The sequence below is a fragment of the Gadus chalcogrammus genome, chromosome 18 (assembly GCF_026213295.1).
Source record: "Gadus chalcogrammus isolate NIFS_2021 chromosome 18, NIFS_Gcha_1.0, whole genome shotgun sequence".
NCBI lineage: Eukaryota > Metazoa > Chordata > Actinopteri > Gadiformes > Gadidae > Gadus > Gadus chalcogrammus.
Window position 1 is genome coordinate 17,874,527 of NC_079429.1, and position 23,151 is coordinate 17,897,677.

The following is a 23,151-nucleotide window of genomic DNA, read 5'->3' on the forward strand; positions in this document are numbered from 1 at the left end:
ACTTAAAGTTAAGCCAGCTCAAACAGCATTTTAGTCTGGGACTAGGCTTAAGCCTTGTCTGTGAAACCGGGCCATAGTGTCCTGCTGGTTGTCGCTCACACGTGTGCACGATACAATTCCCCTCCTTTTGCTTCATAGTTACCATGGCGAAATACTCTAACAAATAAAGTGAGTTAAAAGCGATCCGGATTGGACTACTTTCTTCAAGAACCCGGCAGTGTGTGTGGGGGGGCTACTGCATGATGGCAGCCAGTGGGAAGCTGAGGTAAGTGATTCAGTGGAACTCTTGGATGCATACATTGCAGTCCCTACAGCAAAATAAGGCTTTTTTTATGATTGTTGCGGCCAAAAAACTTTAATGTGGCACGTTTTCTTAAAAAAATTGATGAAATATGCGGCATTCTTATGTGATGAAATTGCGGGAACTTGCGGAAAAATGTGCAAACTTCATAACGTTCCCATGGCAACAGGGGGAAATGACTGCTCTTGTGTGAAGTAAACGCAATATTTTTCAACTTTCTGCTAAGATGTGTGACTTTTTTGCAACGAAAATGCAGGGATTATGAAATTATGCAAGCCCCACATATTTTGCGCGGAAATCTGCAATTTATGTGGTGAAAGTGCGGCGCATGAAAATGCAGACTTTGGCTGATTATGCGTTGAATTATGCGATCGCATAATCACGTTTTTCTGGAGGGACTGACATGTGTGTATTAGAGTAAGCATTATACAAGATTGGATATTACAGTTTTGGCAAGAGGTGGCAAAAGACGATCAACAATTCATAGGTCACTCAGTTACATTAATTTGAACTATAATAACCATAGGACTACAGATAAGGATAACGGATAACTAAAACCAAACAGTAACAACATGCCGCGTTCTTGAAGAAAGTAGTCCAATCCGGATTGCTTTTAACTCACTTTATTTGTTAAAGTATTTCGGTATGGTAACTATGAAGCAAAAAGAGGGGAATTGTATCGTGCACGCGTATGAGCGACAAACAGCAGGCCACTATATCTAACTCGCAAGTCTGGACTGCTGGATGTTTCTGAACGCCAATCTCACTGTCGCGCTTGTTGGGGTCGAGTGGGCGTGGCCTGTGTGACGTAAATGCTACGCCTTCCTCACCTGTATAAAGGTGCTGCCATCTGTGGCTGGAGTAGTTATTGCAGCAATAACATCCCTGAACTCCCATATGAAGCACTCCTAGTTCAACCACCCCAACCCCCGGACTCATACCACTCATGTGCAGGGTATTATGTTGCACACTGTATGGGCTATATATATATATATATATATATATATATATATATATAGTGCATATATATACATATTTTACACTGCATAGTACCGTACTTATTATTTATTGTTTATTTGCAATGTACACACTCCTCAGGACTGCACACCCTGCCTCCCTTTTTTTTATCTCTTCATGTCCTGTGTGTTTATGTGTTTGTATTGTATGTATGTATTTTTGCACTGCTTGGAGAGGGCTGTTTTAATGTCATTGTACATGTGTACAGTGACAATAAAAGTATATTCTATTCTATGTGTTCGATCCTGCTTCCTAGTGGCTATGTGAGGGTAATACGGCTTGTGTGTTCGATCCTGTTTCCTAGTGGCTATGTGGGGGCAGCTTATATGCTTAAAATACGTAACAAAACACACAACATGAGTGAGAGAGAGAGAGAGAGAGAGAGAGAAATCCCCTCATGCCATACCACAGACAGCTTCTTCTTCTTTGACAGTGTGAATTTACCAACGCTTGCAAAGGTCTCATGGAAAGCAGTGATTCTACGAGTGAAGACTGCTGTCTTCACTCCCGGCATTCGGGGCAGCATGATGACTTTTCTTAAGTCCACACTACGGATGACCAGGAGCAGGTGGATGATCATCCACCTGCTCCTTTTCTGCATCCAATCGATATTGAGTTCTTGCAATCTCTGCTCTCTGATCTCTGCAACACTTTCTATTCAAGGTTTGAATACATTTCTGGATATTAAGATTACAGTTGTAGAGATTTACATAACAATTTTAAAAGAGAGGACCTTGGAAATTTGTTAAAAGGGCACAGACAGCCCACAGTTGGTTAACGGAGCCCACCAGTGTCATGGGTAAGACTTTATCAAAAATATGGTACTCTTTAATCCGCCTAATAGCACGTTCTACATGAATTCGCAGTCTTGCTATCGCTTGGGTCTTTCGAACTTCCTCTGCAGTGAAGTGTCCACTTGGGCCTAAAAAAGGAGTGATTACAAGGGACGCCTGTCTTTCAGAGAGAAGGTCCTTGATGAGAGCCTTTATCGGCCATTACCATATCTCCTTCTTCAAGCAAAGAAAGGATACCTGATTTTTTGGTAATTTCTTTTTCAGATATTGAACCTGTATACAAGTCACTGACAAAAGTCACTTCACCTGAGGAGGCAATGCCTATTAGGCCTTTAAATGTGGTGTTAGATTTGTAGTGCGAGTAAATTGCTGAGTTAAGGACCTTGGAGCTAGGTTTCTGTACATGAATTTCTATGCAATCCAATATAACTCTAGTAGCCGGGAACGTGCATTTAAAACAAGCTGGCATAAGTTCATCCACAGTTTTCCTTGAAGGCCACATTTGAAGTGATCCCAACATAAAATACAGAAAGTTGACCCAGGTCACACAGATCCTGCTTACTGTTGACTGTGATATACAAAATTGGGTTGCAAGGTCCTGCTCAGGAAATCCCTGCCTCAACCTACAAAGGAAAAGAAAAAACTGGTCCATAGTGGACAATTTAGAGGCACTAAAGCCTTGACGAATTACCTCCCCACCGGTATGTTTGAATCGCTGAGCCTGACTCCATCCCACCATATTTTCTGCAGTAGGTTGCAGGGCCATAAACACAGCTTTAAATGTAGCATAATCCGGGAACCCTGTATAGAATGAGATCTGTTTATCATCACTGTGAAAATTTGAAACCCCAAACAGTTGTTGTTGAAGCTCTGCAATTAAAATTTCTTGATCAGTGATGGTCTTTCGGGCTTCCTCAAGTTGATCTTGAAGGGAGGGAGGCAGTGCAGCATATTCGTGGTCTGGGTGCGGAGGGGGCGTCTCTTCACTGGAAGTATAAGAGAAACATATTGATGGACACATTAGGTCTTTTACAAGGATACTCATGCTCAATGCAACCAATTACACATTTTACGTACCTCAACACATTCACACCATGATCCGTGGAAACATTGCTGGAAATCATCAACAGAGAAATACTGTCACTACACAGTTAATAAATGCATTACGAACTAGTAACTTAACTCATCTTAATACTACCTTGCAGTTCTAACAACACTCCTCCTCTCTGGTCTGAAAGAACTCCATGCAAACACAGTCGGCACAGCTCCCTGTTTCAGCTTGGTGATCCCTGTCTTGGTTTTTACCAGGCAGTCTGGGAGGAAATGCTCCGAGCACACTTTTGTGTAAGTGTTTATCTGCATCAGCAAATAAAGCGTAATCATATAAACATTACATGTTGAATTTTATACATGTACATTTCAACAACTGTGCTCTCTGCCTTAATCTATCTACTAAAACGGGCAAGTTCTTGCTAGCCTGGCTAACTGCTAGCGTTACGGAGACCGGGTTACAGCACCAGACATATCATAAAACGTACCTTAAAAAGACGGCCTGGATCTCTTGATTTTAATAATCCATTCTCGACGTAGTCCAAGATCATTGGGGAAACGGTGAAAAGTTTGTCCTGTTCGATTTCTTCCTGTGTGATGAAGTGCATTGGGGAACACAGCAGTGAGGAGCCATTGCACCGCGTTGTGAAAACTCCCGGAAGTGGAAAGTGTACCCCTCAGGCTCCTACTTCCGTTCGAGGTGAATAAGGCGAATTGAGGGGCATCAGCCTGGTGATCTTCCTTTAGGTGGACCTCGTGCCGCAGGCAGTGTTCACACTCCTCCCCTAGCTTTGTTAAGCTGATTACGGCCTTCCTGTAGGTTTCATAAGAGCCCTTTGTGAACTTCTGCCTGTAATCCTGAACCATGGACTTCATGGTGATATCACTTGGCAGATACCTCCTGTTCGGGGCATGCTCTCGCCTATAATGGCTGATGGATGGATGGAATGAAGTCCATCTTGTTAGTGGGAGTATGACTTCCTCTTCTTTCTGGTGGTGGGGCCTAGACCTGAGGAGTCCACCAAAAACCGTCCTATTAGTCGGTCATTTTTCGGGTGGTACCCTAGGGTAGATAAAAACATAGCTTTGCAAACCTCATGTCCCTGGCCCTGGTCATTCCTAAGGTGGTATTGTATGACCGCTTGCGCTTGCTTGGGCCCCCTGTGGTGAGTCGCTTTGTCTTGTCTTTTGACAACATATGGAATATAAAGCTTTTTCTATCTGCATAGGGCATCTTCCAATATGCACCACATATATCACTCCTCTGGCTCTGTTATTTTGGTTGTGCACTTTTTTCTGCACATTAGGCCACAAGGCTTCCTAAGCTGTGGGGTCTTTTGTTTGTCCGCCCAGGATGGCTCTTGACAGTTAATGCTGGTGCTAACATTATCGCTACCATCCTCAACCTCATCACTTTCATCTTCATTTTCTGGCACATACGTTACATCTTTTTTACATCCCCTTCATCCACATCCTCCTCCTCATAACAACCATCTCCCTTCACTATGCACTGTTCTTCCCTGTGAGCTGTAAAATAATTCACTTCTGAACCCTGGGTCGGTTGGTCCTCAACTTCTGCCTTCATTGAGGCAAACAAGCTTTTAAGGTACTCGTCCCTCAGTGTCTCATCCTCACTATCTGGTTGAAGTTGGGCTCTCTCATAACATACTGCAAAATCATTAAACGAGAATGTGATTACCATAAAGATCCTTGTATCCTAAATATTCCTCATTAGTATGCAAATATTTACATATCTTATATGTAGATTCCTAGAATTAGTTCTCTGACATATTCATTAATAGGCTGTAGGCTATGATATTACTATATAGGCCATTGTTAACATTCATTAGAATAGAATATCCTTGTGTTGCCTGCACCATCGTTAATACCCTAAATCCATCAGAAAGCATCTGCATCAACATGGCATGCTGGTAATGTGCGCTCCTGGGCCTGCAGGAAACGCTATTGCATCTTGAAACGGTAGAATACTCGCATCACAGTGAGTAACAAATGCAAGTATCCTATGGCTTGTGCGTACTAGGCCTAGAGCATAATAAATTGAGGATTGCCAACTTAAATAATTATATCAGAAAAAGTATATATTTGGCCTATGCGTTTGCATGATAAAATTGCGTTGTTGCATTAGACCGTGTGCCCTGGGTCACGGCCAGTGAGACCCGACCCTCTGGCTGTCAGTCAGTGAGGCCCGCCCCTCTGGCTGTCAGTCAGTGCGACATGAAAGCAAAACAGCGACGTGGTTGTAATTGGATTATGACAGCGTTTCCAGAGTGGAAAGATGCTACAGGTTTCAAGGGAGCAGTTAGGCGTTTCAAAGCAAGTTCCACCATGAGTTTTCCTCGGGATTGTGCCATGATCAGTTTTAAGATATAGCATATAGCTTGTTTGCTTGTTGGTGGTATGTGAGAGCTGGAATGCCGGAGCTAGAAGCTAACATTCGGACAGAGTGTACAGTAGATTCAGTGGGCCCTTTTCTCCAATAATCAAGTTGTGGTGATTATGCATGTATGGGTTGGCTTATAACCCTGATTAACATGTTCTTGAGGTTGGTCCCCCTCACGTGTGTTCAGGGTTGGCTGTGTGCAGTGTTCAGCATGTGCTGTGTGCCGTGTGTAGTGTTTACAGGTTGGCAGTGAGGGCAGGGTGTGCATTGTGTGCAGTGTACTGAAGTTGGATCAAGATAATATGGTTTAACATTAACATTATAGGACCAGTCTATCCCCTGGCCTAGAGACATTCTTTCTCCCCTCTCCCATAGAGGTGATACTCACTTTACAGTGTGATTAGTATGAAATTGTATTAATAAAGTATTTGTTTCATCTTGTCCATTGACTGCTATTGTGGTATTTGGGGTGTTCTCAGAGGTTTGAGAGACACATGTTTCTTTTTTTGTAAGAATTATTTTTGCATTTTAATGCTTTAATATAGAGTGAGATAGAGAGGAAGGTATGGGAGATAGAGGGGAGGATATGCAGCAAATGACCACGGGCAGGATTCAAACCTGTGTTGCTGCGTTTAGGACTGAGCCTATATGGTACTGAGCCACTGGCCCTGTCTGGGACTCATACACTGCTTCAGTGCTTAGCACTTTCTGCTGTATGCTGCCCTTGTAAATGTAATGGGCAGTTACTGTGAGATAGTGGTCCTGGGCAACGCTGGTCCATCCATCGCAAGTAATTGCAATTTTGTTGACCTGCGCCAGCTGCTGGATGACATTCTGTTTTGTAACAGAATACCACGCAGGTATCAATTTGTTGGATAGGTCATCCCTGGATGGTGGCCGGTATCTATGATTGAGGGCAGTGCTCATCACCCTTTATATACAATACACATGATATTAGTCTTGTACATAGAATGTCTTCATGGTACAGAGGTGTGGCCGACTAATGCATCTAGGAAATTCTATTTTGATACCATAGCCGCTACACATTTTCAGCTGAAAAATGGCGATTCCACTGTGGCAAACCGATGAAGCCCCGTCACCACAAATTTGGTGAATGCCCTGTGGATTTCCTCCACCTTCTCTTGGGTTAGTGCAGACCTCTTAGCCAGGGTGAAAGGTGTCACTGTGGTAACTTGAAAGGCAGAAATAAAAGTATTGCAACATACAACTTATTCAGTTTACTACTAGTAGCCTATTCTGCTCAACAGCTCATTCCCCCGGCCCCACTCCCCCCCCCCCCCCCCCTCTTGATATATAGTAGAGTAGTGGCCTCGAACAACTGTTGTCCCCATCCCCCTCTCGAAATAGCCTCAAACACAGGTATAGCTATACGTTTCTGATTAAATGGGCAATTGCGCCGTTTAATACTTATGTAAAACATTTAAGTTCAACATTTTGTCTTCACATGGTATGACTTTTACTTTAAGGAGAGAAATATCCTCCATACAATCTTAGGCTTACCTATCTGTTTGCGTCCCCGTGTAATTGCAAAATTGCGCATTCTAAAGCTAGTGTTGAAATTTATTTTAAACAATTGAATACATCCACAACTTCTTATGAGTTTTACATTAAGCAGAAAGCAGAGTTGGGGGTAAGTCACTCATGTGCAAGTCACAAGCAAGTCTCAAGTCATAACCTTCAAGTCTCAAGCAAGTCCCAAGTCACTGTGGTGAGAATACAGCAAGTCACAAGTCAAGTCATTGCTCAGGTCAAGCAAGTCACAAGTCAAGTCATGCAAAAATCTGATGATCTAACCCAGTTTCCACATTTAAAAATCGTTAAAGAGAGTGGTTCATAAGTTGAGTTTTAGTCAAACATTAACAATAAAAATTTCTAAAATTAACAATAACTCAAACCATTATGTGAATAGTTTGAAAATGTTTTTATGATCATTACCTCCAACCTATAAATAGAATCAAATAGAACCTCTAGGTGGCTGTATACGAGAACAGTTCAAGTCAATCAGTCAATCTCCCTACATGTTGTAGAATATTATTTGCAACACATGGCATCAGGCATGAAAAAAATGAATATTTCAAAAGTAATATCACATACACATACTGTAAGAAGGGGAAATAGTAATACACAAGCCCGAAAGCTGGTAGCGATCTTGCTGCCTCGCAACATGCATCGACTTACAATGCATTGCATTTGCAAAGAATTAAAATTGACAGTACTTTGTCACCGAGTTGTGAACGATGGGGTCGCATTATCACCCCACCATGGCTGAACACACGTTCAACAGGTGTACTTGATGCAGGGACTGCCATAACTCTTACCGCCACCTTGAACAAAGAGGGGAGGGTGCGCCTGTTCATGGCCCAAAACTGAAGGCAGCTCTCTCCATCACAAATGTCCAAGCAAAATCCTTAGTGTTAATTTAACTCTCATAGAGTCAAATTTAACACTTTCTTGGTGTTTATATAATCCTCACCAAGTTGGAGTTAAAGTAACACTTTTGAAAGTGTTTATATTTAACACACAGTGTTGTTTTTTTTAACACTTTACAGTGTATTTGTAACACTATGGTGATACTTACCAACACTATGAGTGTTGATTTATTACACATTAAAGTGTGTTTTTAACACTATATGGTGTTACCCACTAGGGTGTTTCTAACTTACAGTTAATCATTTTCACCAAGTTTAAAATGCTTCTATATTCAACTGTAAGAAAAACCACATTGCAGGTATAATAAATCCTTAAAACAAACTATTTCCTTTTTTTTTTATTCAACATTGCAGCTCAAACAATATTGCACACAAGATCCAGGCATCAAACACATTGACAGATATTGTCACTCCTCCACTCTTCTCTCTAATGAACCACTCCAGTGTGGATATGTGGAAATAGGCCCAAATAAATATATTTACTAGTTCAGGAGTTTTGCCCGCAACTCACGGATTCTTGGAGACTCATCTGTTGTTGTGACATCGATGTTGTAGACTGTTGTCTGCACAAATGTGTAGAGCTGGACCAGGGACTCCTCGTATGACAGACTGAACACGTAGTGTGATTTGAACAGTTCATCAAAAGCACCTAAGGAGCTGGTGGCTTGGCAGGGGATGAGCTGTTTATCAACGACGATATAGATGGTGTCAATCTTGTTCTGGGTGCGACCAGCAGCAAGGATGTACGGTTGTTGACCCCTTCTCCCACGCAGGTGTTCATCAATGCTGCAGCACAACTGAAAAACAGAATAAGTTCAACACCTTAATGTTAGTGCTCCCCCTTTTACGATGTTATTCAATAGTTTGCTTTTCAATATCGTGTTTGACAAATATCACAATTTTTTTTCCAATTTCCATTTTAATCCATAAATACGTTCGTATTTAAGCGTGAATCATTTTCATTTGCTCTCCATACCACCATCTAACCAACCAATCGCGTGTAGTCATGCTTTAAACAAAACACGTTTTTGAAATCGTCACATACACAAACTAATCGACAAGACGAGGGATAAATGACAAGGGATATATCTCTTGTTTTTTATCCCTCTATTCCCCAGTATTCACGGAGCCTGAGGTGAATCATTTTTAATTAAATAGTCTAGATCGATAGTCAAGTCTTTATTATTACCAAACGACACAAATCGTCGGGCATTCATTTAGGTGATTCGGCTCACACAGGACTGTAGCCTACAAGACCACACAGAACAAGGGATACAAGTCTGACTGGACATACAAAGTACATCACATTAAAACCACACGTTGATAAGACGGATAGACAGATAGGCCTAGATAGATCGATAAATATGTTCCATTATTTGCCTTGCGGACCCAGCCATTCCTAAGCGCCAATGCAAATTAGCCATGTGCGCCAACGTCAATTTGTTTGACGAATGAGTGCAGATCATGATTTGCAGATGCAGATCAGTGAAACATATTTTAACTAGCCTACTACAACACGCAAATATACTAAACCATCATCATTTAAAAATCGGCCAAGCCATAACATGCATATTTTATCGATCTAACTTTGCAGTTACTTACCCGACAGAAACTTTTCAAGCACCCTCCAGAACCCACCACGTGTTGCACTTCTGTTGAAAACACATTAGCATAGATAATTTACCCAGCCTGGCTAGCTAAATAGCTACAGCTTGGTTAGCCCTGCTGAATCGGTCTTATTGTTTAGAACAGGGGTTTTCAAAGTGTGAGAGAGTGAGCCCCCCCTCAGAGAAAAAAATTCAGCTGAGCCCCCCCCCCCCCAATTTTTTTTTCTAAATACCTGTGTTTTGAAAGCTATTTTAATTATTTTACACATTTCAAACATCTCCGATCATAATTTTAAAACATTTGGAACATATTTTTGAAACATTTGAAACAAATTTTTTAAACATATTTCTGAAACATTACATCTTTTTGCGTTTTTAAACAACAAAATGTAACAACTTTATCTAAGCATGTTTTAGCTTAACCTTTTTTAAATACATTTGAACATCTTAATCTGTGTAAACTGCCAGTTTACAGATTCATTCAGGGTCCCCGACTCTGAATTTTCTGAGTCGAATCAGATCTGCCTTTTCAGTCCAGAGATTCGACTATTCGGCGGGGTTTGTTTACCGGCGTTGCTATGGTGACCTCAATTATTATAACCAACTGAAAACGACGCCGGTTTGAAACTAAAACTGTGATTCTGAAAAAAGTATAAATGCTATCAAAATTCCGTTTAGATAGTATTGAAGATACAAGTGTGTAGATTTGTTTAATGGTTTGAACGATGGTAAACGGTAGAAAAAGGAATGAGTTACGAATGTCTAGAAGTAGGTGTAAACGGTTGAAAATTGATTTAGTTATGTTACTTCTACAGTTGAAGTACGACTGATGGTTTGAATCATCGTCTTTCAGGGTTTTCTTCGGGTTTATTTTTTTCTCACGTCGCGCCCCCCCTGAAGAACTCTGGCGCCCCCCAGGGGGGGCGTGCCCCACAGTTTGAAAACCACTGGTTTAGAACTTAAAACTAAATAAAACGAGTACAAATAAATACATAAAAAGAGCCAGTTCATTAACTGACGAAATTGCGAAAAATTCGCCCATTTATTGGTGCTAGTTAGCTAATGTAGCCAAAGCAAAATTAGCATTATATCCCCACCAACTTCAACACATTTGCGGCACATCATTTATGAACACTCATTTTTATATAAAGAGTAACTTGCTAAATAATGAAATATATCTGGTCCTTACCTTTTCAAATAGTATATTACGTTCCCTTTCCAGTAGCTGGGCTGCCTTTCTCTACCAAGACTGCAATGGCCGCATTCAAGAAAAAGAGCGCCTTAAAACCGGATATGGAATTATCTCTGAGATTAACTCCGTTGAGAGTGCATAAAATCAACTCTCTTAAACAACACCACGCACAGAGCTATTTTAGCACTGCAAGTGTTAAAATAACACCAAAATCAACACTAAGCAACTCGAAATAATTAACACTGAAATATTAACACTATTTAACACCGCAGATCTTGCTGTGTAGTGGTTCAACTGAATTTGGGGACTGGTACTTGAATCCATCTTAAGTTTTTTGCAGTATGCTGAGAACAGCCCAGTCTGACGCTCTGGCTCTGACGGTGTAATTTGGTCCTGCTTATCGGTGGTTGGACTGGTTTTGGTCGTGGTCGTGCCAGCATCTCTGAGAATCAAGTCTGATAAACAAGCAAAAACAATAGTCACAAAATATTTCTATCAAAATTTCAATTTTCTCCACTTAATTAACATAAATGTGGGAGGGAAAATATTAGGAACACTTTTCAATATAACACTCTCCATTACACCCAATAAACCTCAATATAACTATAAAATATAATTATCACCTTTCTGACAAAGTAAACAAAAACTGAAGTGCTCAGTGTGTATATATCAACATACTGAACATAAAACTGAACATAGAACATAAAGCCTATTTCTTAAGTCTGACATTGAAATTGGATTACTACGCATCAGACACATCCTCCTTGACATTTTCCGGGGCCAAAACATCATGGGCCAACCACATGGTGCCGAATGAAGGATCCAGCAGAGCAGCTTTTAGGTATAGAGGGACAGAGAAGGGCACGGTTGCTCCATCACTCTGGTCATCTGCCATCCTCACATGTACAAAGATCCCTCTGAATCTTCTTTGGAGTGATCCTTGCAGGCTACGGATCAAGCCACCCAAGTAGTGCACTCTTTTTGATTTTCCAAGTGGTGATTAAAAGAAAGTATGCAGGTACCACAGCACTTAGTGTGTGAGATCCGTGGCTTCTCCAAAGGGTTTAAGAACATCCACCTGTTCCCATATCTGACTCCACTCTCTAGCTGTGAATATTGTCCTTTGTGTCCCGCATCTTCAAGAACTGTAGACAGTTACAGTTGGTCACAGTTAAGCACTGATTTCAGTTGCCTCAGTGTGGAATTCCAGCGTGTGGTAACAGAGGCAGGGATTCTACGCTGTCCAAACTCCATCTCAGATTTGTCTTTGAAAGTGGTACTCGTGTGGAGCAAAAAGCTCAACCTTGAAGCTTTGGAGAGCTGCACTGATTATTTTAGTGTCTTTTAGGCCATTACCTATAGTCAATTGAAGGGTGTGTGCAAAACGATAGTTACGTATTGTAACTCTGAGTATAGGCGCAGCCTTTTAAAGTGGAAAGGAAGCAATCAAATAAAACATGTCTATAGCACTAGTTAAATATTTCAATATACCATAATTACAAATAAAGTCGGAAATATGACCCATTATTCAGAATAAAGCACAAACAAGTTGCATAAATTATAATGTTTTCAGCCTGTGCGCCGCCATCTGTTTTCAGAATACGATGACGTCACGAGAATGGTGGGTAACATTCTATGTTGTTTACATAGCGGCTCATAGCCTCACTGGTAGCTTACTGCATCAACAAAATGGATATATATTGCACATTATATATATATATATATGGAGGAGATAATAACTGACATCTCCCGGCTCTGCCCGTCCACAGAATGTTGTTTACAGCTATGAAAAGTAGTACACGGGTGCAGCAGCTGGGCTACCACGCTGCCTTACAGTTCGTTCATTTCATGATACATGTAATTGTCGTGCCATTTGGGTGTGCACATGAATATGCGAAAATAGTGCAACTGACGGTGTTTGCAAATGGATTATTTCCGAAATCAATGGATTATTTTGGCGATGGATTAGAAATGATCAAGAGCATGGAGCGAGCTAGTCTGCAAACAAGACAATCTTCAAACAGTGAGTGTACTAATTTCTCTGTTTCTCTAGTACTAGAAGCTAAGTTTACCTCTCGTTCTTCTGCCTGGCAAGCGCGTTTCTGCGCTCTTTCTCTGCGCATAAGAGCAGCGCCCGGGTCCGATTTGACAGGTCTGTCCGTGTCTCCAGCACTATAGCCACTAAAATTAAAAATTGTTGGCACAGCATCTGGCTTCAGGCGATTGGTGGGACAGCAAAAGCTCCCTCTTCGATGTAATCAGCCTCTATAAAGTGGTCGCTACATACTCTCTCTGCCCTGATCCCATTCGGGCTTCTTGACAGGAATGACATGGAAATTAACTATTTTACCACTCTTTTACCCGATAATATTTGTTTGAACAGCCATGTTTATTTGATAGCGCTAACCATTCTGATGACGATTCTGATTCCTTAGTTGCGAAAGTCGTTATCAACATGTCATTTTCCAGTGAAACTACTTGAATTTCAGGTTTAATGAAAATCCATGTATTTTCAAAAATGAAAAAGCAACCAAAAAATGGTCACAGTTCTCATTGATTCATTTCCACTTTAAGGCTATCACTATTGGGTTTTCCCTAGGCGTGAGCCGTAGCACTGAAAAATGTGTAATCCCCGCCCACCAACATTGTGGGCCTTATGGTGCGTTTTAATATCCATCCGTCTCGGAGCTCCGAGGACGTTGCCTAGCGACACGCACAAACACGCCCCTTTTCCTCGGAAGTCGATCTCGCCATCTCGTTTGAACTCAGCGGTGACCGAGCGAGGCTTCCGAGATAGAATTGAAGATGGATGCGCCCAGTGTGACATTCAGTGAACTGTTTTCATTGTGTTTGGGCCGCTTTGGTGGTTTAAATCGCAATTTCAATCACTCGTATTGCTGTAATAACTTACATATGCAGAAGATACATTGAAACATGAAATGAAGTGAAAATTTTAGAAGTTCAAATGGCTGCGTTTTCGTACGGTGAAAACGCACCGTTTCATTTATATTATTTCGTAGTCCTGAAATAATATAAATGAAAATAGTAGTAGTAGTCGGCCAATGCTACTGCAACAATAGCTTTCCGGGTGGCGTCCATGTTTTTCTCAGACGACCTACGCTCAAAACATAATAAAACGATTTTAGTGTGGGCGTGGCGTCCGATCCGAGATCCGAGTCGGCTCGCAGAGAATACTCGAACGCACCATTAATCACGTCCGCAGTCCGCACATATAACCGTGCGCCGGCGGACGTTCTGCTCCCATTGTCTTCAGGACGATCTTGTAGCATACCGAAGTATATAAATAGATATTATGGACTCGAAGACGACCCGCATCTGCAAGACATGTAACACTGGTTACATCTTGCCGTATGATGTGTGCGAGGGCTGCCTTGGGCATGAACATGCCGTCTCGCCGCTCGGTCTATGTCGGCATTGTGTGGCGCTGCCGTCGGACGACAGTCAGCAAAGAGCCGACACTGCCGCCGCCATTGCTGAATGGGCCGACGACTTTACTGTCCCGCTCGACGATGCCCTCTCTCTCTCCTTGTGAGCTCGGAGTCGGACGACTTGTTAGTCACAAGTTTGCTCATTATTTCAACAATCTCGTTTTGTATCTGTGGGCTGATATAGCGTGCATTCTGTGGGATTGTTTTCGTTATCCTTGTCAGTTCTGGATCTTTGAGCATTGTGTACTCGAAGAGAGAAAAGAACAGCCCCATGGAACTATTTTCATCTAGCATTATCTCCACGTAATGGCAATTGATTCAACACTAAATACTCCAGCATATCAATTACGGCTGACACGTAATATCTGTTGAGCGCCAGTTGCTCTGAATTTACGAGTTGAAATCTCTTTCCCTGTCTGTCTACGTTTTTCAGAATATCTCCAAATTGCTTCACATGCTAAATGTTCTTTTGAAGCTGCATGCTTTTTAAGCCCTTGCCTGTTTCAATTGCATGTTTCCAATCATTAAATCCCTTAATGGAGAAGGTTGCGTCCAATGATACCAATTTGAATTTCCTGCAGGCATAACAAAATGCAGCGTCCTTTTCCACCGAATACTCAAGACAGTCCCTGTTTAAATACCAGCTAGAGGAAAATGATAGTTTTTTTGCACCAAACATTTTGACTGGATATTTCTTCAACACAACCTGTTTTGGTTTGTCCGTGCCAAGTTCACTCACACCCACTGTTCCGGCAGTTGTGGCCCAAATACTGCCCCAGTCGCGGTCGCACTTGACCGGCTGCTGGTAGCCTCCGCACCGTGGCCGCTGCGGCTGCAGGTCCTGCCAGGCCCAGGATCGGGCTCCACGACGGAGCTACTAGCAACGGGCTCAGGCTCAGATTGTCGTCCAGGATCTACTCCAACGACAACATCAGGAGACGTCGGTGTTATATCCGATTTGGCAGAGGAGACTGTTGGTGGGCTTTTCAACCACTTATGAGTATCCATGATGATGAACTAGAAATTAAAGTAAGCTAGCGAAAACTCATCCAGCTTCACTTTTCAAAAATGCGCGGTAACTGTTAGCGGCTACATTGACGTAGTTACGTAGGCCTACGTAGAATATATCAGGAGATTTAATAGTCCGCCAAAGATGTTGACATCGCTTAGCAACCGAAGACGCTGGAGTTGACAAGTTACCGGACTACTTGCGGAGTGATACCAAAGACGCCATTAGAGGCAAAAAATCCTCTGTTTACTTTGACAGTGATCAATTATGCTTGGCAACGGCGAATTATCAAATATAATTCACCGCTGGAAGTTGTGAAGGGCCCATGCAAGTGAACGGAGCGTTAATAATATAAATAATAACAATTTTCTCTTTTTGAGATCTGTACCACAAGCATTGTGGGGGGCGGGCCCAGCCCCCTATGGCCTGCCCATAGCGACGGGCCTGGCCCTGACCCATCATTGTGAATTGTATTCTTAAGTGGGATGGCCTTCTTTGTCCACCAAGGGCCTCATTACAGAAAATTCCTAATTCTGAAATCCTATCCTATCTTGAGATAGGAAGGCATTTAGGGGTTTTGATATTACAGAAGGAGGTTTTCTAACTTAACTTCAGAAGAAATCCTATCTTATCTTAAGATAGGAATTTAGCCATTACAGAACTATCCTAAGTTAGGAATTTCTTAAGTAAGGATCCCTAAATTAGGTGGCCATACACCCTGTCCTAAATTCAAAATAACTGTCAATAACAGAAGAAAATTGTAGCAGCACTGCTAGTAGGTCTGTATGACAATGAAGACGAGGAACATCACAGCAGAAATGTGATGGCTAAAAGGCTACAGAGACCGCATAATGATTTATTATATTTGCATTTATTTCATTTTATCGCCTCCAAAGACATTTCATTTTAAATTTGGTGGAAGAATTATTTTACTACTTTATTACTACCTCTTCTTGTTCTCTGTACCAATACCCGCCATGACCGTAGTACTAGTGCTACTAGCTTGCCGTCATTAACAAAGATCCTCAACAGTCTCTGTTAACGTTAAAAGTAACTCATTCTATCAATCTCATGCACACTCTGAGAAGCAGACATAACCTGACGATTGCCGATCAAAAAATCTGATCGAAAGAACAGTTAGGATTACCTAAATTAAGATAAAATAGGAAAAAAAAAACGCATGTAGACGCTTTCTTCAGTTGGCTGTTTTTAGCCGATTCAATCAAAACGCTATAAACTTGGAACGAAGGGGGCAGTGGTTATGGTAAAAACTAAATCGCTATTTTAAACCACTTAAAAGGCTAGAAGTAGCCCGACACTTCTTTGGTAGTAAAATAAGGGTCTTAACATATAAAACGAGGATTGACGAACACAGCGATTGTGACATCCGTCAGCAACACGCAAGCTATAGTTGAAGACCCTTATTTTACTACTTCTAGCCTTTTAAGTGGTTTAAAATAGCGATTTAGTTTTTACCATAACCACTGCACCCTTCGTTTCAAGTTTATAGCGTTTTGATAGAATCGGCTAAAATCAGCCAACTGAAGAAAGCGTCTATATGCGTTTTTTATGCTCCAAAACAAACGTTTCAACTAGTTATCATACAAAACATATCCCAAATCCATTTTAGACCGGAATTACCCTTTAATAGATTCAGATGAATAAGGGCAGGCTACTGTATGTGAAAATAACATCCTTGCAAACTTGAAACCATACGAATGACTAATTTATTATTTGTAACAACTTATCTTAAAGGGATACACAGAAATGTGTCACATTATCACTTTTTCAGCTGTGTTTTGTGTTCCTTCAAAAAACAATCCCCAAGAAAGTATAACAAATAATAACAATAATAATAATAAAAAAGTGTCACATTACATGTGCAACCCTACTCAGTGAACTTTTTCCACTCTGCCATAGCCTTTTTGTAGGAAGAAGTCGTATCACAGTCGTGGATGGCGTCCAAGAGGACTTCGGTCTGCAGCACAGAAAGGAGTGTTGCGATGCATTTAGGATGCGTGATATGAAAGGCATAATAACATGCCATGAGATACATCACACAGTCATAGATGTCCTCTTTTGCGAAGACTAGAACAGGCATTGTTCCAATGGCCAGGATGCAGGTCGTTTCGCAGACAACGACGACAGGGCTGGAGAGCGGTCTGGTCTGAAGAAAGGTGTTGGGTCTTCTGTAGACTGACAAACACACAAAGAGGAAATATGCTCACCATTTTACTCTTTGTATCGTACGGTAAAATAATTTTTAAATTTTAAAATTCTTATATAGATGCACAATTTTCTTACCTCAAGGACGTGAAGCATAGCCTCACTAGCATGTCCTAACCTCTTGGGTGGAACCACAGGTGATGGGAACATGTCTGGCAAAGCCTTCAGCATGGTGAGTGACTGCTTTGCTTTTAAAAACAAAAATTGTCTCCTTGTTTTCCTGCAGCCAGTTATTAAACAAACATTAATACTTTTATGGAATTATCCATTATCAGTCGGTATTCATTTAACCTTTATTTATACTCAGAGAGAGATCAAATGAGAGGTGACCCTCATTTGTAATTATGTCGAGTCATTCACCTTTGTCCAGCAGTGGAGGCCTTATGACTTTTTTGAACACTCCATAAAACTGAGCCTTTGCATAAAAGTCCCCCCACCGGGTCTTCATTTCAGTTATGAAGTGGGAGTTCCCTCGATTGAGGATCCGCTGGAGTTCATCCATTAGCTAACACACAGACAGACATAAGATAAAGAAATAATACAAATTATAATAAAAATCTGTCTATAAAACTATCTATGACAGTGAAAATATGGGGACCAAAACTAAAAAATGTAATTGACAAATAGGTAAAAAAAACATTATAGAATCTTTCCAGACTGAGTTCTGTAAGAACAACCTGAAGGAATCAAAACATCAAACCGCTTAGCTGAACCCCCTGATATAAAAAAAAGCATGTACCAAGGACTGTCATTGACAGAGCTGGCTTCAAAGCAGAGACTATGCTCATAAATCATAATATACATCTGTAAATCTAGGCAATTTTTTTTATCTGATTCCATATTGTAACACTATTTGCGATTTGGTCTAGTGTTAACCAGGCTTAAGAAGAATATAGGGCTTTATACATTCAATAGATTTGCTTACATGATCCAGTTCTCTGAAGCAGGGATAAGCTTGAAGGATCTTGGTAGGCCTGTCCTGCTCCTTAGAGACATCAGAGTTAATAAAGGCCCGCCTTGCGTGGAATTCAAGGTCCAGGAGCTGAGAAAAATCCTTCTTGTTGGGTCTGGCCTTGGTTTTGTACATCGCCTGTAAACTTTTATAATGTCTTGCCTGGTTCTGTAGGCTCTCAGTAGTTTCTGATGCTAGAAAACATAAACCTCACCAATTAACATTTAAATGTAGACCACTATTACCATTTCTAGACATTACAGTTTAAATGGGGTATTAACAAACAAACACCCATAGTGATTAAAATAGGACAATAACATATGAGTAATCCAGAACAAAAAGGGTTCAAAACAGCATGATGACATTGTAGAATATTCCTAAAAATATGGAATTGTCCCTTGTTAAATATATAATTAGAAGTGGCATTAATACTGAAACACAATCCACTGTTTCAATTTGTGTACTTACAATGCAACTGTTCAAACTCTTGGGAGCTGGAACTGGATGGTGGTGATCTCGTCAAGATCAAAGATGGTGTCGGTGGACATCTCCTGGCTTCCTTGAAAGCAAAGGCTCCGTGGCCTCTTTCTTGAAGGAGTCGCCCCCTGCTTCTTTTTGGGGGTTTTCACATTCTGGACCCTTTTCAAAAGCTGTTTCTTCACAGATTCCTGACAAGACAGACACACAACAGTTTGTATAATAAATCACATTAAACAAAGTCGTATCTAGAAATTAAGCCAAACCAGCAGATGCACGTTGCCTACATTGAACTAGATGAAACACCTCCCATTTTAATGGCAAAATGTTTGTATATTTACTGCCATGCAGTGGAAAACAATGCTGCATCTTACCCACATGTTGGGATACCTGAATAGTGACTTACCCACTCAGCTCCAGTGATCGCAGATCGTTCCCGAAGCATTGGGTAGTAGTCAATGAGACGCTTAGCCATTACAGTGAGTTCACGGCTGCATGGATACTAAAAGCCATCACCTGCTGCTCTCTTAATATAAATCATGCTTGTTACTGTATTCCTGATTAATCGACAGCGAAGCTCTTTGGAAGCATATATTCTCCCTCTTCTCCAGTACGCTGTTTTTCAAAAAATGTGCTTCTTGCTTGCTCCAATTCTGTGTCTGTGTAAATAACATACTGTGGGCTGACAAGCTGTACAATTCTGCTTGCACCATGTTGGGGGCTTGGAGAGCGGAGGGAGGTGGAGGGAGAGGGAAAGGAAACTGATGAGGTGGGAGTGGGACTGAAATCACTGGTCCCAGAGGAGGTGCCTGATGCGCACAAGTCTGATTCCTGACCCTGTATAAAAGATGCATTTATTTTAACAGTACACTGTGACAACAACCAAACAACAACAAAAAACTCAATTGCTAAAACCATCATTACCTTATCTTCAGCATGAATGAGTCTCCAAATGGTTCTTCTTCTTAAGAAGTGCTCTGGCCCAGGAAAGAGATCACACAAGTCCTCCTTAGAGAGGCTGGGCAGCATGTCTGTACTTATATTAGCAGCTGAAAATCACATTTAACAACAAAGTAAATATTTAGCAACAAATACATAGTTTATACAGGCAAACTGATTGATATGCTGATTGACATAATCTTTCCATTCGTTATGGTCCATTATGCCGGCAGCCAGCACCCAGCTCTCGCGCTGCATCGGTTCTGATATATTTTTTCCGCAAGCAATTCGGACACATATATCACAATCGTTTTTCATTGATTTTGCGGTGGTCACTAATAGCAATGAATGCCCTTTGAGTCGGTTTTGGTGAAAAAAATATGAATATTAATGAATAATCATGACACGCAAATGTCTCACCTCTGATGGCTAACAGTGTCCATCACTGTAATAAACACAATTAAACTTCCAAAGACACAGGGGGGGAGGAGCGAGAGAGCGGGCGAGCGAGCGTTGGAGAGAGAGAGAGAGATCGATCTCTTAGCCAAGAAAGATAAGTTGAGGAAGAAATGGTTGGATTGAACATTCACTCCCGTCGTGCCCCGGCCCGGGCACCGTGACCTTGGGCACTGCGGAACAGGCACTGTCATGCCATATTTGTACCGGCTGCCAAATTTGTACCGGGCCCGTCATCCATACGTAATCCATTCCAAACCTGCCTGGCAACAGATGATCGCGTCGTCCGTTGCCCGGCAACGGACGATCGCGTCGAATGACGTGAAAGGTTCACGAACATTCGCGAACCTTCAAGCTTGTTCATTCGCACTTGTCCGTTATCTGTATTGTGCTATTTTGTCCTTGACCTGCTATAAACACTCAAGTTACTAGCTAAATTTGATTAAACAATTGAATACAATACAAATGTTATCTAGCGATCCGGTTTCTGTATTATGTTTTGGCAACATGAGCGCGAATGTTTTTTGAAACCCGCTTTAAACACTCAGTTTACTAGCTAAATTTGATTAAACATTTAAATACAATACAAATATAAAGTAAAAACAAGTGTTATCTAGCGATCCGTTATCTGTATTATGTTATTTCGTCTTTGGCAACATGAGCGCGAATGTTTTTTGAAACCTGCCCGGCAACGGACAACTCTTACGTAATCAGTTGTCCGTTGCCTGGCAACGGACAACTCTTACGTAATCAGTTGTCCGTTGCATGGCAACGGACAACTGTTGACGTGCCCGGTACAAATTTGGCAGCCGGTACAAATTTGGCATGACAGCACCGCGACCGTGGCCACGGCACTCCCGCCGTGCCCTGTGAACGAATGAAAAAATGGCCTGGGAACCGTGGGCACCGCGGCCCGGGAACCGCGTGCACCGTGAGCGCGGCCACGGCACTCCAGCTTCTCCCGCCGTGCCCCGTCAATAGGGACTTTAAGCAGCGACGGTAGAGGGACGGCTAAGGCGTCCGCGAACATTCCAACGAGTTGCCGTAGTTGTGGTAATCCACTATCACTAAGCAACATTGTAACTGTCAACGGCTACTTCTTGCAGACATCTTTCTGTATTTCGTATTCTGTATTCGTCCACCTGATCCGACGTTAAAGGTTTTTTTAAACTAAAAGTATCTAAAAGTATTGTATTAGGTCATTATGTCTCTTAAAATGGCCCGAGAGCATTTGATATTTGCGTTGGATGACAACTTAATTACGGACGAGGAGTTTGTATTACTCTACGAAGAGAACCGGTCCAGCAATTTAGACTTGCCATACAACGATTATAGACCCTTTAATCTGGTCAAAATGAAGGACGATGAATGCCTTGCGGAGTTCCGGGTAAGAAAAGCAGACATACCACTGCTGGTGGAGGCTCTCGGCATACCCACCGAGTTCGTCTGCGAGCAGAGAAGTGTGGTGGATGGCACAGAGGCGCTGTGCATGTTACTGAAGAGGTTGGCATACCCATGCCGTTACAGCGACATGATGCAGCGATTTGGGCAGCGACCAGTACCAGTCTTGTGTATGGCAACGAATTGCGTGCTGGATTTCTTATATGATATTCACCATCACAGAATTACTGAGTGGAACAACAGTATTTTGAATCCAGTTGCTTTGCAAACATATGCGGACTGCATCCAGCAGATGGGCGCACCACTGGACAATTGTTTTGGCTTTATTGACGGCACAGTACGACCTATCGCCAGACCGGGATTAAACCAACGGGTGTTGTACAATGGCCACAAAAGGGTACACATCCTAAAATTCCAGGCAGTTGCCATCCCAAATGGCCTAATCGCCAATCTGCATGGTCGAGTAGGTAAGTTAGGTCTTATGTGACAACGTGTTACATGGGGGGGGGGGGGTCACATTTAGGTCTACTCCTATTGCTGAGTTTGATGTGATACATGTTTACCTATTTTGTATTGCAGAGGGAAGGAAACATGATTCTGGCCTTTTAGCAGACTCTGGTTTGCTACCTGTGCTGGAAGAGCATGCAGTGTCCCCTGCGGGACATCCAATGTGCCTATATGGAGATCCGGCATATCCACTGCGTGTCCACCTCCAGGCCCCATTTAGAAATGTCAATCTCACTCCCCAGATGATGGCATTCAACAAAGGCATGAGTGAAGTGAGAGTGTCTGTAGAGTGGATGTTTGGAGACATCGCAAACTATTTTAAGTTCATGGACTTTAAGAAAATTTTAAAAATTGGGTTGAGTAGTGTAGGTAAACTGTACATTGTATCTGCTTTGTTACGAAATGCACTCACTTGCCTGTATGGTAATCAAACATCACATTTTTTAAAATTGGATCCTCCACACATTCGGGACTATTTTGCATGAGTATGTATGTATATAGTATGTAATGATAAGATATAGGTTACCTTAGGACAGGGTTCCCCAATTAGTTTTTCCAGAGGGCCAAATTTGGTCAAACATGCCATGCCAAGGGCCGAAATGTCGTTTCATTTTTCTAATTCGCCATTTTTATGTGCAAATTTAGCTTTAATTATAATTACTGTTTTTGCGATAATGCAGGAGGGCTAGATCAATTAGGTTTAAATAGCATCCAGCTTCGACTGGAGGGCTTCAATCGCTTCGTACATGTCAGCAACAGTGTGGTTCTTGCCTTGTAGCTGCAGGTTAAGGTGATTCAGATGAGACATGATGTCACAAAAAATTAACATCTGCCAACACCTTGGCGTCAGCCCGCCAGAAATTCGCGGGCTTTTGGGCTCTGCAGGCTGGATAAAAATGACACACGTTCATCACGCAGGTCGC

General features: G+C 41.8%; 1 protein-coding gene across 1 annotated transcript; it reads left to right on the plus strand.

The window, feature by feature from the left end:
* Positions 1-20,930: 20,930 nt before the first annotated feature.
* LOC130371053 (uncharacterized) lies at positions 20,931-22,713 on the plus strand. Its single transcript, XM_056576680.1, has 2 exons — positions 20,931-22,188; positions 22,301-22,713. The coding sequence occupies exons 1-2, from the start codon at positions 21,525-21,527 to the stop codon at positions 22,711-22,713; spliced, it is 1,077 nt and encodes a 358-aa protein (XP_056432655.1). The 5' UTR covers positions 20,931-21,524.
* Positions 22,714-23,151: the final 438 nt, after the last annotated feature.

Excerpts from the sequence above, each read along its gene's own strand:
- LOC130371053 (XM_056576680.1), top strand. The coding sequence starts at position 21,525 with ATGTCTCTTAAAATGGCCCGAGAGCATTTGATATTTGCGTTGGATGAC. Across the intron at positions 22,189-22,300 it reads CAATCTGCATGGTCGAGTAG|AGGGAAGGAAACATGATTCT; the intron begins GTAAGTTAGGTC and ends TTTGTATTGCAG.